The sequence below is a fragment of the Cervus canadensis genome, chromosome 11 (genome assembly GCF_019320065.1).
Source record: "Cervus canadensis isolate Bull #8, Minnesota chromosome 11, ASM1932006v1, whole genome shotgun sequence".
In the NCBI taxonomy this organism is placed as follows: Eukaryota; Metazoa; Chordata; class Mammalia; order Artiodactyla; family Cervidae; genus Cervus; species Cervus canadensis.
This window is the reverse complement of record NC_057396.1, coordinates 78,108,824-78,131,023: the sequence shown is the minus strand read 5'-3', so window position 1 is coordinate 78,131,023 and position 22,200 is coordinate 78,108,824. Positions and strand designations below refer to the sequence as shown.

Below are 22,200 nucleotides of genomic sequence, written 5' to 3'. Positions count from 1 at the left end.
TAAGGAAGACTTTCTTATCTCTCCTTGCTATTCTTTGGAATTCTGCATTCAGATGGGTATATCTTTCCTTTTCTCCTTTGCCCTTAGCTTTAGTTATGCATGTACATGTATCTATTATTTTCCAATTCTTTTCCTGTTTAGGTTATTACAGAGTATTTAGCAGAGTGTTCTATGTTGTGCAATAGGTCTTTGTTGATTGTCTTAGTCTATTAGATATAACAACAAAGATATAACCGTATCTTTGTTGAATAGATATGACAGTGTGTTCCTATCAGTCCCAAACTCCCAACCTATCTCTCTTAAGATATAACCCTGTCTTTGTTGAATAGATATAACAGTGTGTTCCTATCAGTCCCAAACTCCCAACCTATCTCTCTTAAGATATAACCGTGTCTTTGTTGAATAGATATGACAGTGTGTTCCTATCAGTCCCAAACTCCCAACCTATCTCTCTTCCGGCTCTTACCTCCTGGTAGCCATGAGTTTGTTCTATAACTCTGCGAGTCTGTTTTGCAAATAAGTTCATTTGTATCATTTTTTTTAGCTTCCACATATAAGCGATATCCTATGATATTTGTCTTTGTCTGACTTACTTTCCTTACTCTGATAATCCTTAAGTCTTCTACATTACTACAAATGGCATCACTTCAGTTTTTTTAATGGCTGAATAATATTCTATTGTACATATGACCACTTCCTTATCTGTTCCACTGTTGATAGATATTTAGGCTACTTCCATGTCTTGGTTATCGTAAACCGATCTGCAGTGAACACTGGGGTGCATGGATCCTGTCAAACCATGTTTTTCTCTGGACCTATGCCCAGGAGTGGAATTCCAGAATCATATGGTAGCTCTATTTTTAGTTTCTTAAAGAACCTCCATACTGTTCTCCATAGTGGCTGTACACATTCTCACCAACAGTGTAGGAAGGTTCCATTTTCTCCACACCCTCTCCAGCATTTATTGTCTGTAGACTTTTTGATAGCCATTCTAACTGGTGTGAGGTGGTATCTCATTGTAGTTTTGACTTGCATCTCTCTAATAATTAGTGCTTTTGAGCATCTTTTCACATGCCTCTTGGCCATCTGTATGTCATTTACTTTTTAATTAAAGTGTGTACATTTTTTAGACAATACTATTGCACACAATAGACTACAATATAGCATAAACATAACTTTGCATTGGAAGTCAAAAAATTCATATGATTTGCTTTATTGCAGTAGTCTATAAATAACCTGCAGTATCTCCAAGGCATGCCTGTATAGTTTTCTGGGAAGGAAATTATGACTGACTGAGTTAAATTCACATGCTCACACCTTGTCCAATCAGCTATAGCTAGATTGAGAGATATTTGTGTGAAGACCAAAGATGGCAACCAGGAGCTCAACCCCGGATAACCCTGGGCATTTAGAGTAGCAAGCACTTCTCAGAAAAGGTAAGAATAGGAGTGGAGGTACCCACCTCAAAAGGCATTTACTCAGTCTCATTTAGAGACCATGATGAAAGCATAAAATCTGAGCAGTAGCTCTTGGTTTTTGACAGGAAGTTATTAGCCACATAGCAAAGAGTAACATCAGTAGATTGCTCAAAGAAGCTTCCCTCAAGGAAAGTAGTAGAAAACCACAGGCTGCAATATTAAGTGTCTTATCTCAAAAATAATTAATATTATTTTCCCTCTGTATTTCTCTACAGAAAAGGAGTCAATTTTTTCTCTATAATTTCTAGACCATATCTTAATTAAAATGGCAAGAAGATATCCTTTAAGAATGGAGGCCAGAGCATTAGGGGTAAGGACTAAGTGCTACTTGGGTTAATAAATGATGTGTTGTATCTGCCTAATAGAAAAGGCAAGAGACATTGACCATATCTACAATGAACTTCCCTAAGGAAGGAAAGTTGATGACAGTGTTATGGAGTGGTGCCAATCAGGCTAGAGCTAATTGGGCACAAATTATGGATCCACAAGCCATTTTTTAATAGTTCAACATCATCACAACCTACCCAGGGTTCTAGAAAATATACTCTGAGATTGCTTATAAATCTCATCAGCCCTGAGAAGGTCCATGTCCTGCCTTTGTTTGTAAACAGTTTGAAACAAGTTTATAGATCATAGATGAGGTGGTCCAGCAATGGGCTCCAAACCAGAAGGGCCTGTAGACAATGGGGCTCTGTGGCCTGTGGTTGCTTGATAACATTGTGATCTCACTATGCTCCCCATATAGTCCGATCAGGTAGGTCATATTCTGCATTGGTGTCTTCCCTCTCACCTGTCCTCAACCTTAGAATGCTTTAGGGTTTTTTTGAATGTTAACAAAAGGTTATAACCTTTTCTATAATCCACCAATATTTGTGGGGGCTTGAAGCACATTTTGATCAAAGGCAGCAAGAGTGAAGTTTGTGCTAGGAAAATTCGCAACATATCAGGTCAATGACCACCTTCAGCTGGTTGGCAGCTACTTGACCCACCTCCAGAATGGAAAGGTACCTCAATGCAGCAAAGTCTCACACAGGGCAGGGTGAGGGGGGAGATGTGTTTCTCTACCCCCATCCTGCATTACCATGGTGGTTTAGGTCTGGATTGTTTGTTCCTTATCTCCTTCTCTGGCCAGGAAGGCAGTAATCACAATGTGGAGAAGCCATAAGCCTGTTGTGGCCACCCCCTGACCTACCAGTACAATCCATCATCTCAAGAGAGGATGAGGGTTAGGGTCTTCTGTTTAGTTTCTTCTGCTAAACTCTCATGGGTCCTTCACTGAAATCAAAGTAAGTCAGTGGATTTATAGCCCCAAAAGGAGCTAAAATTGAAGAGTGAGTCATCAGTGGGCAACTCCATCTGATCCCAACCCAAATTTCCATCCTTCATGTGGGAGACAGAGGCACAAGTCACCAATAAATGCATGATTATGTGTTATCTCAAGGTCAAGGTAATCTTTAAGGGAGAGGAGTACTGTCGCCACCTGACTTTCTGTGACAGTTAATTGAATGTGTCAGCTTACCTGGGCCACCGGGTGCCCAGATATTTGCCCTCATTGTTTTGGGTATGTCTGTGAGGATGTCTTTTGGATGAGATTAACAATTAATCAGTGAACTTTGAGTAAGGCAGATTGCCCTCCATGTGTGGGTGGGCCTCATCTAATCAGCTGAAGACCTGGCTAGAACAGAAGACTGATCTTCCCCATCTGCCTCCTTCCCTGCCTAACAAGGATTCTCTGGGCTCAAGTGTGAGTGAGTCTCCACACAAGCTGGCAAACAAGTCCCAGCACATGAGCACACGTCACATGAGAGTTACAGAAAATCAGGGGTCATTAGAGAGCATCCCTTCTCTTGGTGTTATTTTTTAACAAAGCCTAGGGCTCTGGTCCAGCCTGTAGTTACAAAAGTCTGCACAGGGTATGGGAGTGGGGCAGAGCAAAGAGAAACCCAAGTTCAAGTCCCAGACAAGAGAGGACAAAAGAAAGGAGGCAAGTCCAAAAGGACCAAGTATGCACTGGAGGTGGCCTCAGAGAACCAACCGCAGAAAGGAGACCAGTGTCAAGACAGAGCCCGAGACATCCCCAGAGCCAGACATCTTTCTGTTGTGTGTCTGCCTGAACCAAATAGGTCTCTGCTTTTCACTTAGCTAGAACCAACTAGATTTAAGTTAATTACCTCCAAAGATTATTATAAAACAAAGACAAATACTCCCAGTTTCATTAAATACCCGCAATGTGGCCCTTTTATCCACCCTGGTTCCTCCCTGACATGTTAAGTCTTTCATCACTGCTTCAGAAATACCAGGGTAAGGTGGCCATTTCCGCCTTTCAGTCACTCAGATTGTGTGCATCTATGATAGACTGGACTTGAGTAATGATGATGACTCTCTCTTCTCACAGGCTGTGCAAATAATTCTTACCCTGTTTCACTATGCACTGGGTGCTCTCTCTGCTTCCTTGTTTTTCGAAGAGGATATAAAAAACACTGGCGAAATCCCTGTATTACTTCCACTAGGGTACATAGTATGGTCATCGCCATTTGTGAGTAAACCATGGTGTTTTTTATTTCAATTCATCTTTCTTCTAATGTATCAAGTGAATTACTCATGAGATCAAGAAATGGACTAAAGACCTGGTATCTGACTCTAAACAGAAAATTTTACTGTGGAAACGGCCTTAACAAAGTGGAGGGTAGGATTTGGGCTGGGGTGGGGAGTGTATACTTAGGGAAAGCATTTTTATGTTTGTTGTATGTTTGATAAATCCTTTCAGAGAATGGCATGTGCATGCATAATGATATTGAAGGGTATGTTTGAAGAGTAATAAAGAGAGTGGCTGTTTGGAAAACTATGAGGCCCTTCTTGGGCAGAGTGAAAATCCAAAGGCCTGAGCTTAATGATTTTTGGAGATTTTTAGAGAGACTACACAAGGAAAGAGAAAACAAGAAACATGGAATGGAGAAGAAACTAAAACAGGTTTCTAAAGTGGATGTTTTGAGTAAGGAAGGATATTGTAAAAATTCCACAAGCATAGTTGCCAAGGTATCTGCCAGAGACATACACAATTAATCACAGGACACTGTATTCAGGGAAACCCAATGCTGTGGTCTCCCACAGGTTAATTTAGGCTCATAGCTACAACCAGTCCAGAAACAATAAAACCAAGGATTTCACTCATAAGTGATGTGGCATAGTAACACAACTAACATTCCTAGTGTATCAAGCTGAAAGAAAGTGAAGTCGCTCAGTCGTGTCTGACTCTTTGCGACCCCGTGGACTGTAACCTACCAGGCTCCTCCCTCCATGGGTTTCTCCAGGCAAGAATACTGGAGTGGGTTGCCATTTCCTTCTCCATCAAAGCTGACCCAAGGCCAAATTTCTCTTTAGAGGACAAAAAGTTTTATTAGCCTCTGAGCAATTCCCTCTGTACTCCTCAAGGAAAAACAAGGCTGTGGGAGAGGAGATTTGAGTGTAACACAGTCCCTGCGCTTTGTGAAAAGGACTCTGAAACATGCTGCGAGCATGCTAAGGCTCTTCAGCCATGTCCAACTCTTTGCAACCCTTGTAGCCCACCAGTTTCCTCTGTCCATGGGATTCTCCAGACAAGAATACTGGAGTGGGTTGCATTCCCCTTCTCCAGGGGATCTTCCCAACCCAGGGGTCAAACATGCACCTCTTATGCCTCCTACCATATGCAGGAGATATGTAATCAGATACGCAGATGACACCACCCTTATGGCAGGAAGAGAAGAGGAACTAAAGAGCCTCTTGATGAAAGTGAAAGGGAAGAATGAGAAATCTGGCTTAAAACTCAACATTCAAAAAACAAAGATCATGGCATCTGGTCCCATCACTTCATGGCAAAGAGATGGGGAAACAATGGAAACAGTGTCAGACTTTATTTTCTTGGGCTCCAAAATCACTGCAGATGGTGACTGTGGCCATGAGATTAAAAGACGCTTGCTCCTTGGAAGAAAAGCTATGACCAACCTAGACAGCATATTAAAAAGCAGAGACATTACTTTTCCAACAAAGGTCCATCTAGTCAAAGCTATGGTTTTTCCAGTGGTCATGTATGGATGTGAGAGCTGGACTATAAAGAAAGCTGAGAGCCGAAGAACTGATGCTTCTGAACTGTGGTGTTGGAGAAGACTCTTGAGAGTCCCTTGGACTGCAAGGAGATCCAACCAGTCCATCCTAAAGGAGATCAGTCCTGAGTGTTCATTGGAAGGAATGATGTTGAAGTTGAAACTCTAATACTTTGGCCACCTGATGTGAGGAGCTGACTCATTGGAAAAGACCCTGATGCTGGGCAAGATTGAAGGCAGGAGGAGAAGGGGACGACAGAGGATGAGATGGTTGGATGGCATCACTGACTCAATGGACATGAGTTTGAGTAAGCTCCGGGAGTTGGTGCTGGACAGGGAAGCCTGGCATGCTGCAGTCCATGGGGTCGCAAAGAGTCGGACACGACTGAGCGACTGAACTGAACTGACGCCTCCTGCATTGGCAGGCAGATTCTTTACCATTAGCACCACCAAGAAAGCCCCTTGAAACATGGTCCTACAGCAGTTTTAACCCTGGGGGGTCTGGTCACCAGTGCCCCAGATGAGAGATATTCCCTCAGAGACTTTCCTTTAGGGGTGGTCCTCAAGTGATGGGCATTTACCAGCACTAGAACTTTCTGGAAAGGGCCATATGTCATAAGGAGAAATGCTTTACACTGACAGAATACAGTGAAAGTGAATTGCCCAATACAAAGCATCCAGAAGGATTCCCAAGTCCATGATGTAGAAGAGAAGCTTACAGAAGAAATTAGTCACAGGTAGCAATTATTCAATTTTATATATGCTGAATATCAGGTGTGTTCCAAAAAGTGCTTCAGGTCTGTTTTATATGATAGAAAAACCAACCCCATTAGAGAATGTTACTGAATCCCATTTAATGAATAAGGAAACCAAGATTTAGAAAGTGTAAGTAAATTTTACAGAGTGACCCAGGAAAAGTGTCAGAGGGTTTTTTTTAATCAAGCTAAGGATGCTTCTGCTTTCATGACAGGGTCTCATTTTCCTGGACTGCAAGGTCCCCAGCCCCCTTCAAATAAGTCATCTTTTGTAACTGCTGTGAGCAGATGCAGATCAGGTATAAGACAAACCATTTCAAAAAAAAATTCCTAATATGCTGGGAGCAACAAACAGTCCTTAGGATGGAATATGTGGAAGTCAGCCTCTAATTCTTCAGATCAAATGCTTTCTGAAACTGTGTTTGGTTGATGAAATCCTTTTTTCTACAGTGTGATGGGTGTGGGGCAATGTCCTTTCAAATAAATGGCAGTCAAAACAAGTGAAGTACATCCTCCTTGCCCCTCATAGTCTTTGTGAAATCCCTAAGCCCCATCACCGGTACAAAGGTTTCATTAATGACCAAAGACTTTAAAATGTCGTTTCTTCTCTGTAACGGAGAAAGGGTGAATCCATTTCTTAGAGTCTACCAGTGGTCACTGCAGAACTGAAATACATAGTTAAAACCACCTTCTTCAGAGAATTCACTGATGCGTTAGTGCTCAGAAATGCCACTGGCATTAGGAAGAGTGTCTGGGGTCCATCAGCAGGAATGGGTGTTGACAGATCCATGTTTCTGCCCCAGTTCCTCATCTCAGGGTCCATGGCCGTCAGCGCACAGAAGAAGCCCACACGATATAAGGTATGTTGAAATGTTTGGAGCAAAAAATAAAAAAAATTAAAAAAAAAAAAAAAAGAAATGTTTGGAGCAATGCCAAAGATAAAAAGGTTTGTGCCTGGTACAAACTGAGAAGAAATTATTGCTCTTCAGCCAATTTTTCTGGGAGGAAAAAATACTTTTCCAAATGTTTGTATAGGAAAAAAAAAAAAAAACACTTTTTATAAGGATGCCCTCCAGTGCGTCTTTTTGTGTGCAGGGTGTATGGGTGTTGAGGAGGGTGCGGTGTAAGGAATTAGTTTTATAAGGTGTCAGATGACAGGGTTCTGATGGGAAAAATCAGCTCAAGCTATCTAGTGGGGTATATTGTCATTGTTGTTTAGTTGCCAAGTTGTGTCTGATGTTTTATCATTGTTGTTTAGTTGCTAAGTTGTGTCTGATGTTTTTGCAACCCCATGGACTGTAACCTCCAGGTTTCTCTGTCCATGGGATTTCCCAGGCAAGAATACTGGAATGAGTTGCCATTTTCTTCTCCAGGGGATCTTCCCGATCCAGGCATCAAACCTACATCTCCTGCACTGACAGGCAGATTCTTTACCACTGAGCCCCCAGGGATGCCCAGAAGGGAATATATAACCAAAGAGAACTCTGACCTAGGAGACAAAGCAGTGGGAAGGGGATAAGACAAAATGATGTTTGAAAAGAGAATTGCCTTCAGCAAACTCAGATCTAGAGAATAACATTGGAATATGAATCAGATACCATTAAAGTACATCCAACAAAGGATAGTCACTTTTCCCTGTAGACCCTCCTCCACTGTGACTGGGATCACAGCTCTGGAGGTGGATTGTCCAAGTGGCTACATGAACTTGGGCAAGTTACTCTGTGCTTCACTGTCATCATCTGAAAAAAAAAAAGTGACCCATAAAGTTACCTACCTCAAAAGATGGTTGTGAGGGTTAAAAGAGTAAATAAGCATGAAGCATGAGGCTTCCCAAGTGGTAATAGTAGTAAAGAACCTGCCTGCCAATGCAGGAGACACAGGCGATGCAGACTCATTCCCTGGGTCTGAAAGATCCCCTGGAGGCGGGCATGGCAACCCACTCCAGTCTTCTGGCCTGGAGAATTCCATGGAGAGAGAAGCCTGGAGGGCTACAGTCCACAGGGTTGCAAAGAGTCAGACACGACTGAGCGACTTGGCACAGCATGCACGCAAGCATAAAGGACAGTTACACACAGCATGTACGTGTGACCCAGATGTGATCTGATGTTACTTTTGCCCCAAAGATACAAGTAGAGTTGGCCTCGAAGTCTATGAATCCCTTGTGATTTTTCAAATCCCTGAAACTGTGTTGGCTGGAAAAAAAAAAAAAAAGTGCAGCATGAGAGTTGAAAGTTAAGCTTTGTGTTGTGCTAAGTCAATTCAGTTATGTCCAGCTCTTTGCTAGGTTCATGAAGGTTGCTGCTGGGTTCATGAAGGTTGCTGCTAGGTTCATGAAGGTTGCTGCTAGGTTCATGAAGGTTACAGATAGTCACAAGGAGCAGATGTCACCATGAAGAATTTTAGTATTTTTCTAGATAAGAGAAGATGCAAGAATTGGACTCATAAAATCTTCTGAAAATATCTAAGTATCTGAAGACCTGTTTGGCTATTTTTTCCCAGAGCATAGAGTGCCTCATTCCTGATATCCACCCTGAGCTCCTTTCAGGTGGATGTTGAAGGTTAAGGGTCAAACCAGCTTGTGATTTAATCCTTGTCAGAGGCAGACAGCAATTGCCCATTTTTAATCAGCTACTGACATTATCATAGTTCAGTTTCATATTTGCGCAGACTGTTTCCATTTTTCTTCACCACATCCAAGGAAACAGGTGTGAATAAATTTGCAATGTGGGAGGCCTGGGTTTGATCCCTGGGTTGGGAAGATGCCCTGGAGAAGGGAACAGCTACCCACTCCAGTATTCTGGCCTGGAGAATCTGGCATGGACTTTATTCCAGGGGGTCACAAACAATGAGACACAACTGAGTGACTTTCACTTCACTTGACTGGTTTTCACAAAAACTCACCAAAAGTGTTTTTGTTTTTGGTTTTTCTTTTTACCAGAAGGATGGTGAGAGAGGATGACAGCTGTAACTTCCAAGTTCTAGCCACATTCTGGCTCCCCTTATCATTCTTCCCCCAACCTCAAGAGGCAAAAGTAAACAATTCCTCTCGTCTCATCCAGCGTAGTTCCATTTCCTTCTCTAGAAACACACGATATCATTCTTCACAGGAACACAAAGATTCCTCTGCCCCAAGGATGCTAGTCCAGGAGTTTTCCAAATCAATGTGGCTCAATTCTTACAAAACAAAATCCATTATAATTACTTATCAAGTCAGGAAAATGCCTTGGAAAAATTACTCAAGTGGCAACATAATGTTCTATTATTCTTGGGTTGATAGAATGCACCTCATGTACCTTTAATGTTTCTAAATTCCAATCATTTCAGTTCAGTTGCTCAGTCGTGTCTGACTCTTTGCGACCCCATGGATTGCAGCACGCCAGGCCTCCCTGTCCATCACCAATTCCCGGAATTTACTCAGACTCATGTCCATTGAGTCCGTGATGCCATCCAACCATCTCATCCTCTGTCGTCCCCTTCTCCCCCTGCCTTCAATCTTGCCCAGCATCAGGGTCTTTTCTAAGGAGTCAGTTCTTCACATCAGGCGGCCAAAGTATTGGAGTTTCAGCTTCAGCATCAGTCCTTCCAGTGAATATTCAGGACTGATTTCCTTTAGGATGGACTGGTTGGATCTCCTTGCAGTCCAAGGGACTCTCAAGAGTCTTCTCCAGCACCACAGTTCAAAAGCATCAATTCTTTGGTGTTCAACTTTCTTTATAAATTCCAATAATTCAGTTCAAAAAAACATCTTGAGCATCAGGCATGTTCTGGTATGTAGAATGCCTCGGTGAACAGACAGACAAAGATTTCTTGCCCCTGCCGCACTTATATTGTAATAGGAGGATAGAGCAATTAAACACGACAGGTAGGGGCGTAGGAAGATGTGAGAAGGTGAGGACCGCCGTGGCGTAGGGGAAACACTGGAAGGACTGCCCTGGGAGTCCGTGTGTCTCAGTGCTGCTGTGCACAGTCGTGTCCAACTCTGCAACTCCGCGGACTGCAGCATGCCAGGCCTCCCTGGAGTCCCTCACCACCTCCCAAAGTTTACCCAAGTTCATATCCATTGCATCAGTGGTACCATCCAGCCATCTCACCCTCTGACGCCCTCTTCTCCTTCCCTCAGTCTTTCCCAGCATCAGGGGGAGCTTGTGTGCTTAAATAAGATGATCCAAATTCATCTCACTGAGAAGATGGCATCTGAGCAAAACCTGAGGGAGAGATTTGTTCTGAACCCAGGAAGGCTCTTCCTAACTGTTTGTTTCCCCATTTCTCTAGCAAATTAACTTCCCTACAGTTAAAGCCTAGATCTCCTATGCATCTTATCAATTCCTTCCAATTGTCTTTCACAACAGCTTCTGTTGCAGGAAGGGGGACCCCTTCCAGGGCCTGAGAGTGGACTCTTGTCTAACATTCAGAAATGAATTGTCCGAGAATACACATGTGCTAACAAATGTTCGCAAGAGACGTTACTGGGAAGGGGCACCCAGGTGGAGAGCAGGAGAGTAAGGGAACCCAGGAGGACTGCTCTGCCACGTGGCTCAATCTTGCCTTTCATGGTAATGGGGTTAGTGTCCAGATGGTCTCTGGTCAATCATTCTGACTCAGGGTCCTTTCTGGTGGGGCACACATCACTCACCCAAGATATTCCAACAAGGAGGATTCTGGGAGGTTGGTAGGACTTATGGACTGGTGTCCCAGCAGCTCTACATGGACATAAAGACAAAATTTAAAAATCCTCAGCACAAAAACTAGATTCTTCATAATCCATCCCTCACCCACTTCTCTGGTCACATGTAACCCAACTCCCCTTCAGCGTTTCACGTTTCAGCCACATCAAATGCCCGTTTTCCGGAACACCTGCTCCCGTGTTTCTGAAACTGCGTATACACTGTTCTCTTTCCCATAATACACAGTCTCAACTTTGTCTGCCACTGTGAACTGAGTCTGGCTATCCAAGGAAAAGTGAGAAATACTGAGAAGATGCCAGGCTTGTAGCATCTACAGGAGATGAAGGAGTAGGCTTAGAAAATAAACAGGATCTGAGGAAGTCCCAGAGACCCAGAAGCAGAAAGCACGGTGGTGCAGTAGAAGTGTTCCTGTTAGTGAGGTGGATCTGGCCACGCTGTTGCCATTGTTAGACATCTAGCAGTCCAGGTTCCTACTGCCCCCGCTGCGTAACATCACAGCTCTCTCTTCTAGGAATGAATCCTAGTCTTTTGTTCATCTTTAAGTTACTTGCTCAAGGTTTACAGTCCTTAAGAGGAGCATTTCATTGACTGTGGTCTGACTCTGGCTCTAGAGATTGAAGACAGGAAGGACCTCCCTTTGACTTTCATAGAAGTTTGATAAGCATCTCTCATAAAGACTAGAACAATAAGAAGAGCCCTTAAAGTAGGAAGGGGGTTGCTGACTGGACAACCAAAAATTAATGTTGCCACTATCATCCTTTCCTTTTGTTAACCAGCATCAAAGCACATCCTTCTTTCCATTATTAGTTTTTTAAAAATCCTCTTTAAAATGTAACTATCCTCACATATACAAAAATGCATGCGGCGTCTTTGAAAAGGGACACAGCCTCTCTTCACAGCTCATATAAGGCCCTCCATGCTGTCTGGAGGATGCTGGGACTATGGAAAGGTTTGAAGTACTGAAGTGGCATTACTGAAGGAGGATGACTTGGCAGATGCTAGACTTAAGCTCATTATTTATTTAATTTTTATCACATGAAGTATCATTTTGCCTCCCCCATTTGATTATAAGATTCTTGAGTTGAAGTCTGAGTTTATCCTTAACACAATATTTAGCATGTTGTAGGCACTGTATGGAGAAAGCAATGGCACCCACTCCAGTGTCCTTGCCTGGAGAATCCCATGGACGGAGGAGCCTGGTGGGCTGCAGTCCATGGGGTCGTGAGGAGTCGGACATGGCTGAGCGACTTCGCTTTCACTTTTCACTTTTGTGAGTTAGAGAAGGCAATGGCAACCCACTCCAGTGTTCTTGCCTGGAAAATCCCAGGGGTGGGGTCGCACAGTCGGACACGACGGAAGTGACTTAGCAGCAGTAGGAGGAGGAGGCACTGTATAATTATTTGTTGAATAAATAAATATATCTTCTGAAAAAAAACTTTATCCTAATTTGGTACTAGACAAATTTAACTCAGAGTCCTCCTAGTAAGTGCAGTAAAATTCCAGAAAATCAGATTTAAAAATGTAGCTGGAATGTTCTCTAGCTGATGGCTAGACTAACTGCGTCGTCAGCATCCGCTTCTGCTGCTCCTGATCAGCGTTCTCACGTCTGTTACAGCTTACATCTACCATTGTCATGAGCATCTTTAGCGGCTGCTTTTCTGCATTTGGTTCAATTATATTATGTTTTGCATGTTTCTCTTATGCTGCACAAATGGAAGAGTATGTTTGGTCACAGGTAGGTACCAAATTTAAAAATAACTGGATCAAAATTTTAGATATAACTGAAAAAAACTATGATGAATGGTGTGTTTGCAATGAGCAAGGTATGGAAAAGACAACCAAAGTTATCGAACATCTTTGGCAGAGAAATAGTAAAAAAACAAAAAAACAAAAAACCTGTATTTTCTCCAGATTTTTGTCATGGAAATATTTTTTAAATCAGTTTTACTTCACTATTTGGAAACAGTAGAAACCTCAGAGAAAGAGGAACACCTGGGGCCACCAGGGCTGGAAGAGGCAGAAGAATCCTCCCCCTGAGGGGGCTTTGGAAGGAACAGTGTCAGACCACTACATTCCTTTTGGACTTTTACCTTCCAGGCCTGTGAGAAAACACATTTCAGTCGTGTTGAGCCACTGAATTCTGACACTTCACTGCAGCAGCCCTAGGAAGTCAGAATGGGAGCCCAGGAAGCAGCCACCCACTCTTCTTCTCTCATGATCTGAACCAAAGGAGCAAAGACAGAATCAAGCAGATATAGTTGAAACTATCAGCTTTATTGTTGATTATCGTAGTTGAGCACCAAAGAATTGATGCTTTCGAACTGTGGTGCTGGAGAAGACTCTTGAGAGTCCCTTGGACTGCAAGGAGATCCAACCAGTCCATCCTAAAGGAAATCAGTCCTGAATATTCACTGGAAGGACTGATGTTGAAGCTGAAACTCCAGTACTTTGGCCACCTGATGTGAAGAACTGACTCCTTAGAAAAGACCCTAATGCTGGGAAAGATTGAAGGTGGGAGGAGAAGGGGACGACAGAGGATGAGATGGTTAGGTGGCATCACTGACTCCAGGGACATGAATTTGACCACACTCTGGGAGGTCGTGGAGGAAATGGGAGCCTGGTGTACTGCAGTCCATGGGGTTGCAAAGAGTTGGACACAACTTAGTGACTGAACAATACCAATACCACCATCACCACCATAGCTGGAGAAGAAGTTTTAATTCTTTGGCCAAAATTAACCTGCTAATGTACTGATACCTCCCTTTATGAATTAAACTCATCCCGCTAGTTACAGATAGACCACCAGTCTCCCTCAGTTCAGTTCAGTTCAGTTGCTCAGTCGTGTCCGACTCTTTGTGACCCCATGAATCGCAGCACGCCAGGCCTCCCTGTCCATCACAAACTCCCAGAGTTTACTCAAACTCGTGCCCATCGAGTCAGTGATGCCATTCAGCCATCTCATCCTCTGTCGTCCCCTTCTCCTCCTGCCCCCAATCCCTCCCAGCATCAGGGTCTTTTCCAATGAGTCAACTCTTCACATGAGGTGGCCAAAGTATTGGAGTTTCAGCTTCAGCATCAGTCCTTCCAATGAACATCCAGGACTTACCTCCTTCAGGATGGACTGGTTGGATCTCCTTGCAGTCCAAGGGACTCTCAAGAGTCCTCTCCAACACCACAGTTCAAAAGCATCAATTTTTCAGTGCCCAGCTTTCTTCCTAGTCCAACTCTCACATCCATACATGACCACTGGAAAAACCATAGCCTTGACCAGACGGACCTTTGTTGGCAAAGTAATGTCTCTGCTTTTTAATATGCTATCTAGGTTGGTCATAACTTTCCTTCCAAGGAGTAAGCATCTTTTAATTTCATGGCTGCAGTCACCATCTGCTGTGATTTTGGAGCCCTTCCTACACTGGCCCTAAACAACTTCCAGATGTTGAGAGGAAGAACTTGTAGCTGTAAGCACAGATCATTCTGGAAAGAGCTGGCTTCCTTCTCTCAAAAATCAACAATTAGATAAATCCCTGCTTCTCACATAGGGAATTGTAAGTGAAGAGCATCAAAAAGCACCAGAAGCCATTTTTTACCTATCTCTAAGAAAGAGAAAACTCTTACTTGGGAGCGTGGTAGAAATGTGGAAGTAGAGGAGAACGATTCCACCTGACACATGTCACAATGCTCATGATACATGAGTTAGAAAAAAACAGAACATGCAAACTACACATGCACCAGGGGCAGGCATAAAACACAGATCATGTAAACACGTGTCACAATGCTCGTGATACATGAGTTAGAAGGAAACAGAACATGCAAACTACACATGCGCCGGGGGCAGGCATAAAACACAGGTCACTAGTCACTCTCATCAAATGAGAGACTGCAAAGAGAAGAAGATGGGCACCAGTATAGCGTATGGTCCCATAGGTCATCTCTCTACTGCTAAGGCGACTTTTCACGTGTAAAATAGAAGGAAAAGCATCCAACTGGTAGGATTGTTCTTAAATGAGAGTGCTTAACATAATGTGTGACACATATATAAGTACTCAGTAAAATTTGAAACATTTTATTGCTATGAAAAATATCCCCCAAATCATCATAGGTGTGTGAGACTGTTCGGATGAATGATTTTTACCCTATTATCTGAACATTGTTCCTGTATAGTTTTTAAATGGTTAATTAACAGGAGGAATGTTTCTCTTCTTTTTAATTCAGTTAGCTGGTGGTATGCTTTTACAATATTTACTCTTCAGCAGTGTCACAGAACTGATCGTTGTAAGCATAATCGTGTCCTGGATTGTGCAAGCATTGCATCATCCAGCATCCAAAGAAGAAAGTAAGTAGCTTTGTTTCTGGCTGACAGATCAAGATAAAACAGCTTCTGCTAACACTCCCTCTCTGAGGGACCAAGGTTCAGCTAGACTCAAGGAACAGAAGTGTTGCTTCTAAACTGAGGTCAATGGCAGCAGAAAATATGCTAAAATGTCATTTGCTTGGTACTGTGAAAAACTGAAGCTGAACAACTTGTCTTGGGAAAAGTTGGGGGAGAATTATGTTTTTCAGAACTGGCATCTGCCAGGAGATTCACAGAGCAAGCGTAGACTGCAGAGGTTTCACAGGTCATACCAAATACAGGAACACTGACTGCTGGAGACTCAGAGGTTCAGAGTTAGTTATGAAATGCTGACTTCTAAAATTTGGGATCTTCAAATGCCTTCCCAGATGGCTCAACAGGTAAAGAATCTCTCTGCAATGCAGGAGATGCAGTTTCATTCAATCCCCGGGTCGGAGAAGATCCCCTGGAGAAGGAAATGGCAACCCACTTCAGTATTTTTGCCTGGAAAATTCCATGGACAGAGGAGCCTGGCAGGCTACAGTCCATGGGGTTGCAAAGAGTCAGACATGACTGAGCACACAGAAGCACAAATGCCTTGAGAAAATGAAGATTTTCAAGGCCACTTCAGAGAATACTTCTGGAATAAAAGAATAAGGATCTCTAAAACCCGTTCTTCCATAACATACATGAGAACATTGGCAAAAAGTTGTCAAAATCAACTTTTTCAGAAATCTGGAAATTAGTTTAAAAACTTGCAATAATCCAAGAAGCACTTATTCAAGAAAAATGGCTGCATCTTGGCAAGAACAGTGAGGTCCATGGTGTTTTAACTTGTCACATTCCCATCCTCCTTGCCCCATCTCCATAGTAGCCTTTAAATTAAACAACCTGGCAACCACAGAATTTGTGAAGAACACCAGCCTAACAACTACAAGAACGGGGGTGGTATTGGAGTTCTCCAGAGAAAATCCCTATTCCTAGAGAATTTTTATTAACTTGTCTGGCAGCTCCCTGGAAACCTCCACTGGCAAGTCCTGTCTTAATCTGAACTCACTCAAAGCTTAGTCACTGTGAACAGCTTTCTCCCTGGGGTGTTTGAACAGACAGTGGCACTTAGCATCATGTCTGCCTAAATCAAGGAAGACAGTTGGGGAATACAAAAGGCTGATCAAAGTGAAAGTGAAAGCAAAGTCGCTCAGGCATGTCTGACTCTTTGTGACCCCATGGACCGTAGTCTACCAGGATCCTCCATCCATGGGGTGTTTGAACAGACAGTGGCACTTAGCATCATGTCTGCGTAAATCAAGGATGACAGTTGGGGAATACAAAAGGCTGATCAAAGAACTTAAAAAAAAAAAGAACTGCAGAGGACAGTGTCCATGGTTTCCCTTGTGGCTCAGATGGTAACGAATCTGCCTGCAGTGCAGGAGACCCAGGTTCCATCCTTTGGTTGGGAAGATCCCCTGCAGAAGGGGATGGCTGCTCACTCCAGTATTCTTACCAGGAGAATCCCATGGACTGAACAGAGGAGCTTGGCAGGCTACTGTCCGTGGAATCACAGAGAGTCGGACATGATTGAGCAACTGACATGTACACACACACACACACATACACACGATATCCATAAGGGACTTTAAAACTATGACAGTAATTTGGAAATAATAAAGGCCAAGCACATAAGCAGGGTTGTATACACGCCAAAGGAAAACCTGAGAATGCCCTAATCTCACACCTCTGGTTGACCTAAGGCTGTCTGCAAGCAAGGAGCGATGGCTAAGGCAGAGTTGCCAACTGTGTCCCAGAGCTTTAAAGACTTACCCCCAACACACACACACGCACACACACAGCTTCTCAGCAAAGACTGAAAATTTTATTTGTTGAAGGCAGTTAAGGAAGTGAAGACCAGTGCAACAAAAATAATAATAAAGAAATAAGAGTTAAAAAAACACAGAATGAGATACCATCTCACACCCATTAGAAGGGCTAATATATTTTTTAAGCAGAAAATAATTGTTGGTGAGGATGTGAAAAAATTGAAACCTTTGTATGCTATTATTGAGAATGTGAACTGGTACAACCTTTATGGAAAACAATATGGTGAGTACTCAAAAAATAAAAATAGAATTATCATATGAAATAGCAATTTCACTTCTGGATATATACCAAAAAAATTGAAAGCGGGGTCTCAAAGAGATGTCTGTATACTCATGTTCAATGGCAGCATTATTTACAATAGCCAAAACATAGCAATCCAAGTTTCCATGGACAGATAAATGCATAAGCCAAATGTAGCATATCCATACAATGGACTATTACTCAGACTTAGAAGGGAAGGGAATTCTGACATATGCTACAACTTGAATAAACCTTGGTGATGTTACACTAAGTGAAATAAGCCAATCACAAAAACACAAATATTGTATCATCCCACTTATATGAGATACTTAGAATAATTGAAATTATAAGGCAGAAAGTGAAAGGATAGTTGCTAGAGACTGGAGAACAGGTCATGTGAAGTTACTGTTTAATGTGTATAGAGTTTCAGTTTTACAAAATGAAAAAAACTGTGGAGATAAGATAGTGGTGATGGTTGCACAATATAATATACATATTTAAAACCACTTTCAAAACAATTTAAATCAATTTTTAAATTGATTAAGATGTTAAATATTATATATACTTTAGCACAATTTTTTAATTGAAAAAAACAATGTATTTATAGTAAACTGCATTAATAGAATAAAAGATAGAAACAATCACTAAAGATTGATAGAAGGAAATATTAATAGATTGTAATGGCTGATAATCTTCTGATAATCTTATCTCCTTACCTCTAAATTCTTTCAAAATAAAAATCAATCATTAATCCCTCCAAAAAAAATGCACACTAATAAGGCAATCTAAAACTCTGCCTGGATCCAGAACAATAGGTATCTGTGGGGTTCCTATAGGATAATGTGGGCTTCCAGGGTGGCTCAGTGGTAAAGAATCCACCTGCAATGCAAGAGACACAAGAGATGTAGGTTCGATCCCTGGGATGGGAAGATGCCCTGGAGGAGGGCATAGAAACCCACTTCAGTATTCTTGCCTGGAGAATCCCATGGACAGAGGAGCCTGGTGAGTTACAGTCCATTAGGTCACAAATAGCCAGACACAACTGAGCACACTCACATGCATAGGATAAGTGTGTCGAGGAGGTAATTGGAAAATGAAGGCAGAGAAGCAAATTGAGATCAATTTCTAATACAGCTAAACCAGCTTACAAAAGAGTTTGGAATTTAGTCTGTAAGTAACAGCATGCTATTGAAGGGTTTTACACAGCAGTGTTTCTGTTTCAAACTTTATGGTTATATTATTATTTCCATGAGAGTATTTTCTGCAGTAGATTACAGATCTCCCAACTCAAAATGCTTAATTAATCAGAAAACATGTCTTATGATGGCAAGTTCCCAAGTAAGGGTCTCCTGGATCAACTGATTCAATAGCTCAATGATGGTATCAGCGACCCAGGTTCTTTCTGTCTTCCTGTGCAATCTTCAGCTTAATTTTAAAGTTGTAAGATTTATACTTCCTGGTTCACATCCAGCAGAAGAAAATGGTTTCTCTTTCTCAGAAGCCAAAGGGAAGTCTTTCTTTACCCTACATTGGCCCAGATGCCTTAGTCCAGCCCCTCTCTGAACTGAGTAATGGCAAAGGGCATGGAATTGCCATGATGAATTTAGATAAAGGTATTCAGTTCAGTTCAGTTCAGTCACTCAGTCGTGTCCAACTCTTTGCGATCCCATGAATCGCAGCATGCCAGGCCTCCCTGTCCATCACCAACTCCCAGAGTTTACTCGAACTCATGTCCATCGAGTCAGTGATGCCATCCAGCCATCTCATCCTCTGTCGTCCCCTCCTCCTCCTGCCCCCAATCCCTCCCAGCATCAGGGTCGTTCCCAATGAGTCAGCTCTTTGCATCAGGAAGCCAAAGTATTGGAGTTTCAGCTTCAGCATCAGTCCTTCCAATGAACACCCAGGACTGATCTCCTTTAGGATGGACTGGTTGGATCTCCTTGCAGTCCAAGGGACTCTCAAGAGTCTTCTCCAACACCACAGCTCAAAAGCATCAATTTTTCGGTGCACAGCTTCCTTCACAGTCCAACTCTCACATCCATACATGACTACTGGAAAAACCATAGCCTTGACTAGACAGACCTCTGTTGGCAAAGTAATGTCTCTGCTTTTTAATATGCTGTCTAGGTTGCTCATAACTTTCCTTCCAAGGAGTAAGCGTCTGTTAATTTCATGGCTGCAGTCACTATCTGCAGTGATTTTGGAGCCCAGAAAAATAAAGTCTGACACTGTTTCCACTGTTTCCCCATCTATTTCCCATGAGGTGATGGGACCAGATGCCATGATCTTAGTTCTCTGAATGTTGAGCTTTAAACCAACTTTTTCACTCTCCTCTTTCACTTTCATCAAGAGGCTTTTTAGTTCCTCTTCACTTTCTGCCATAAGGGTGGTGTCATCTGCATATCTGAGGTTACTGATATTTCTCCTGGCAATCTTGATTCTAGCTTGTGCTTCTTTCAGCCCAGCGTTTCTCATGATGTACTCTGCATATAAGTTAAATAAGCAGGGAGACAATATACAACCTTGACATACTCCTTTTCCTATTTGGAACCAGTCTGTCGTTCCATGTCCAGTTTGTTGCTTCCTGACCTGCATACAGGTTTCTCAAGATAAAGGTGTAGGAGCGTGATTTTGAACAAGTCACTCACCTAAAGAATAGAGACAGAATTGAAGAACAAGCCTAGAGACAAGGACACTTAGATGATTGCTTCAACAGAGGCCATATTAGAGCCAAATGATGAATTCCTAACTTTGAACTATAGAGAATTAAAGAGGATAAACTTGAAAGGTATTTAGGAATTTTATCAATGTTTCATATGTTAGGTTCACACTCAATGTTTTTCAATAGCTAAAATTAGTAGATACAAGAGTGGTAGATTAGTTACATAAACTGCTTATGCTTTATTTCTAATTCCAATACTCAGTAACTGTTGAGCTTAACTTTAAATGCTGATCTGTATTTCACTTGAGTATAAAACTGTTCAAAATGTTCATTATTTTCAGTTTTTTGTGTCTGTGTTAATGTAACAGTATTCTGCTACAAACCTTTTTTTTTTTTCTTTTTTTGTTGCAAATTTAAAATGCAAAAAGACCAACCAAAGTTTTACTGGGGATGGGAATGACACTGTTAGCATCAGAATGCCTTCTTCAATTGTAGTGACTCCCCCAAATCCTGTAATCTGAGCCAGATAGCTGTCCACTCCAGAAGGATATTTCTCTTTCTGACCCAGAACATGAAGTAGAGGATCCAGAAGGAATCTTGAGACCCATAAGTGTCCAGCTGAAGGTGAAAGTTGTTTTGCAAAGAGTCATATTTAGTTTAACTTGGTCGTTTGTAATCCATTGAAACCACCAGTTTCTGATGGGCCATGGGTCTGATGTGTCTTTGACCCTGCCCCAGAACAGAGTAGATACTGTTCTCTTCATACAGTTTCAGCTGGTCATGTAGGTTTACATGTTTGTTATTGCTATTGTTTTATCTTGTTTTGACTCAGTAGCTAAGGATAAGGTTATTATATTACAGTATAATAATGAGGAATCTGCTCACTCTACTCACCCCAGGTTACACACTGTCTGAATACTCTGTGTCTTCATAATTTCCAAAGAACCAGTGTGACTCCAGTCAAAAAAAGATTAATTGTGAATTAGTGAAGAACTCCATAATTTTTTTTCTCAAGAGGCCTCATGGAAAATGCATTCTAATGAAGTCTTTTCCAGTACTCGTTTTTCCTACCTCTTCAATAAAGGATGCAATTTGAGCACAAGTTGACTGTTCCTTTCATAAAAGCCAATCTGAGTTGACATGGAAAAATGAAGTCAGTCTGGGGAATATGGGAAAGTAATGTTGAATGCCCACTTTATCTCACATTGGAGGAGATTGGCCTGAGGGAAGGGACTCCATCTGAAAGAAGGAGGCTCTAACTTTGGAAGCAGGCAGGATATCGATGTAGCAATAGCAAGACACTGTGTTGTTATTCCTCACCCATGGTGGCTCAGGTGGTAAAGAATCAGCCTGCAATGCAGGAAACATGGGTTCAATCCCTGGGTCAGGAAGATCCCCTGGAGATGGGAAAGGCAACCCACTCCAGTAGTCTTGTCTGGAGAATTCCATGGATAGAGGAGCCTGGTAGGTTACAGTCCATGGGGTCACAAAGAGTTGGACATGACTGAGCAACTAATGCACTTACCAAACAGAAATAACAGTCCCTAGACCACAGAGCAGATACAAGGATTAATGACAACACATCACCAAAACAGGATTTACAACAGCACCTAGTTTATGGTAATCCCTCAGTAAATTATTAGTCATCATTTATTAGCTCTTATTATAACTGCAGTATGATGATGTTAGAGCTATGTGGAGTTCTTCCCATTTTCCAAGAATTGGTGATGAGAGTCCACATCTGAAAGAAGAAGATATACTCAATATCCTAAGCCCAAAAGATCAGTTGAGAACTTGCTAAGAGGTGCTACTATGGGCGGAATTGCATCTCTCATAAAAGTGACGAAGAAGAAAGTGAAAGTGATAGTCGCTCAGTCATGTCTGACTCTCTGTGACCCCATGGAGTGCAGCCCACCAGGCTCCTCTGTCTGTGGAATTCTCCAGGCAAGAATACTATAGTGGGTAGCCATTCCCTTCTCCATCTGATCTTCCTGGCCTAGGACTTGAACCCGGGTCTCCTGCATTTCAGGCAGATTCTTTACCATCTGATTCACCAGGGAAATGAAGTGTATGTTACTCACTCTCTGTGT

General features: G+C 42.2%; 1 protein-coding gene and 1 long non-coding RNA gene across 2 annotated transcripts; one reads left to right on the top strand and one right to left on the bottom strand.

Moving 5' to 3' along the window:
• Positions 1–1,692: 1,692 nt before the first annotated feature.
• Positions 1,693–21,044, top strand: LOC122450263 (membrane-spanning 4-domains subfamily A member 4A-like). Its single transcript, XM_043482506.1, has 6 exons — positions 1,693–1,788; positions 3,874–4,014; positions 7,119–7,175; positions 12,616–12,735; positions 15,213–15,333; positions 21,010–21,044. The coding sequence occupies exons 1-6, from the start codon at positions 1,744–1,746 to the stop codon at positions 21,042–21,044; spliced, it is 519 nt and encodes a 172-aa protein (XP_043338441.1). The 5' UTR covers positions 1,693–1,743.
• On the bottom strand, positions 9,034–21,620 carry LOC122450264. Its single transcript, XR_006272091.1, has 3 exons — positions 21,584–21,620; positions 16,554–16,568; positions 9,034–9,126 (listed from the first exon to the last, which is right to left on the bottom strand). It is a non-coding gene; the product is annotated as an uncharacterized LOC122450264 (long non-coding RNA).
• Between the last annotated feature and the right edge of the window lie 580 nt (positions 21,621–22,200).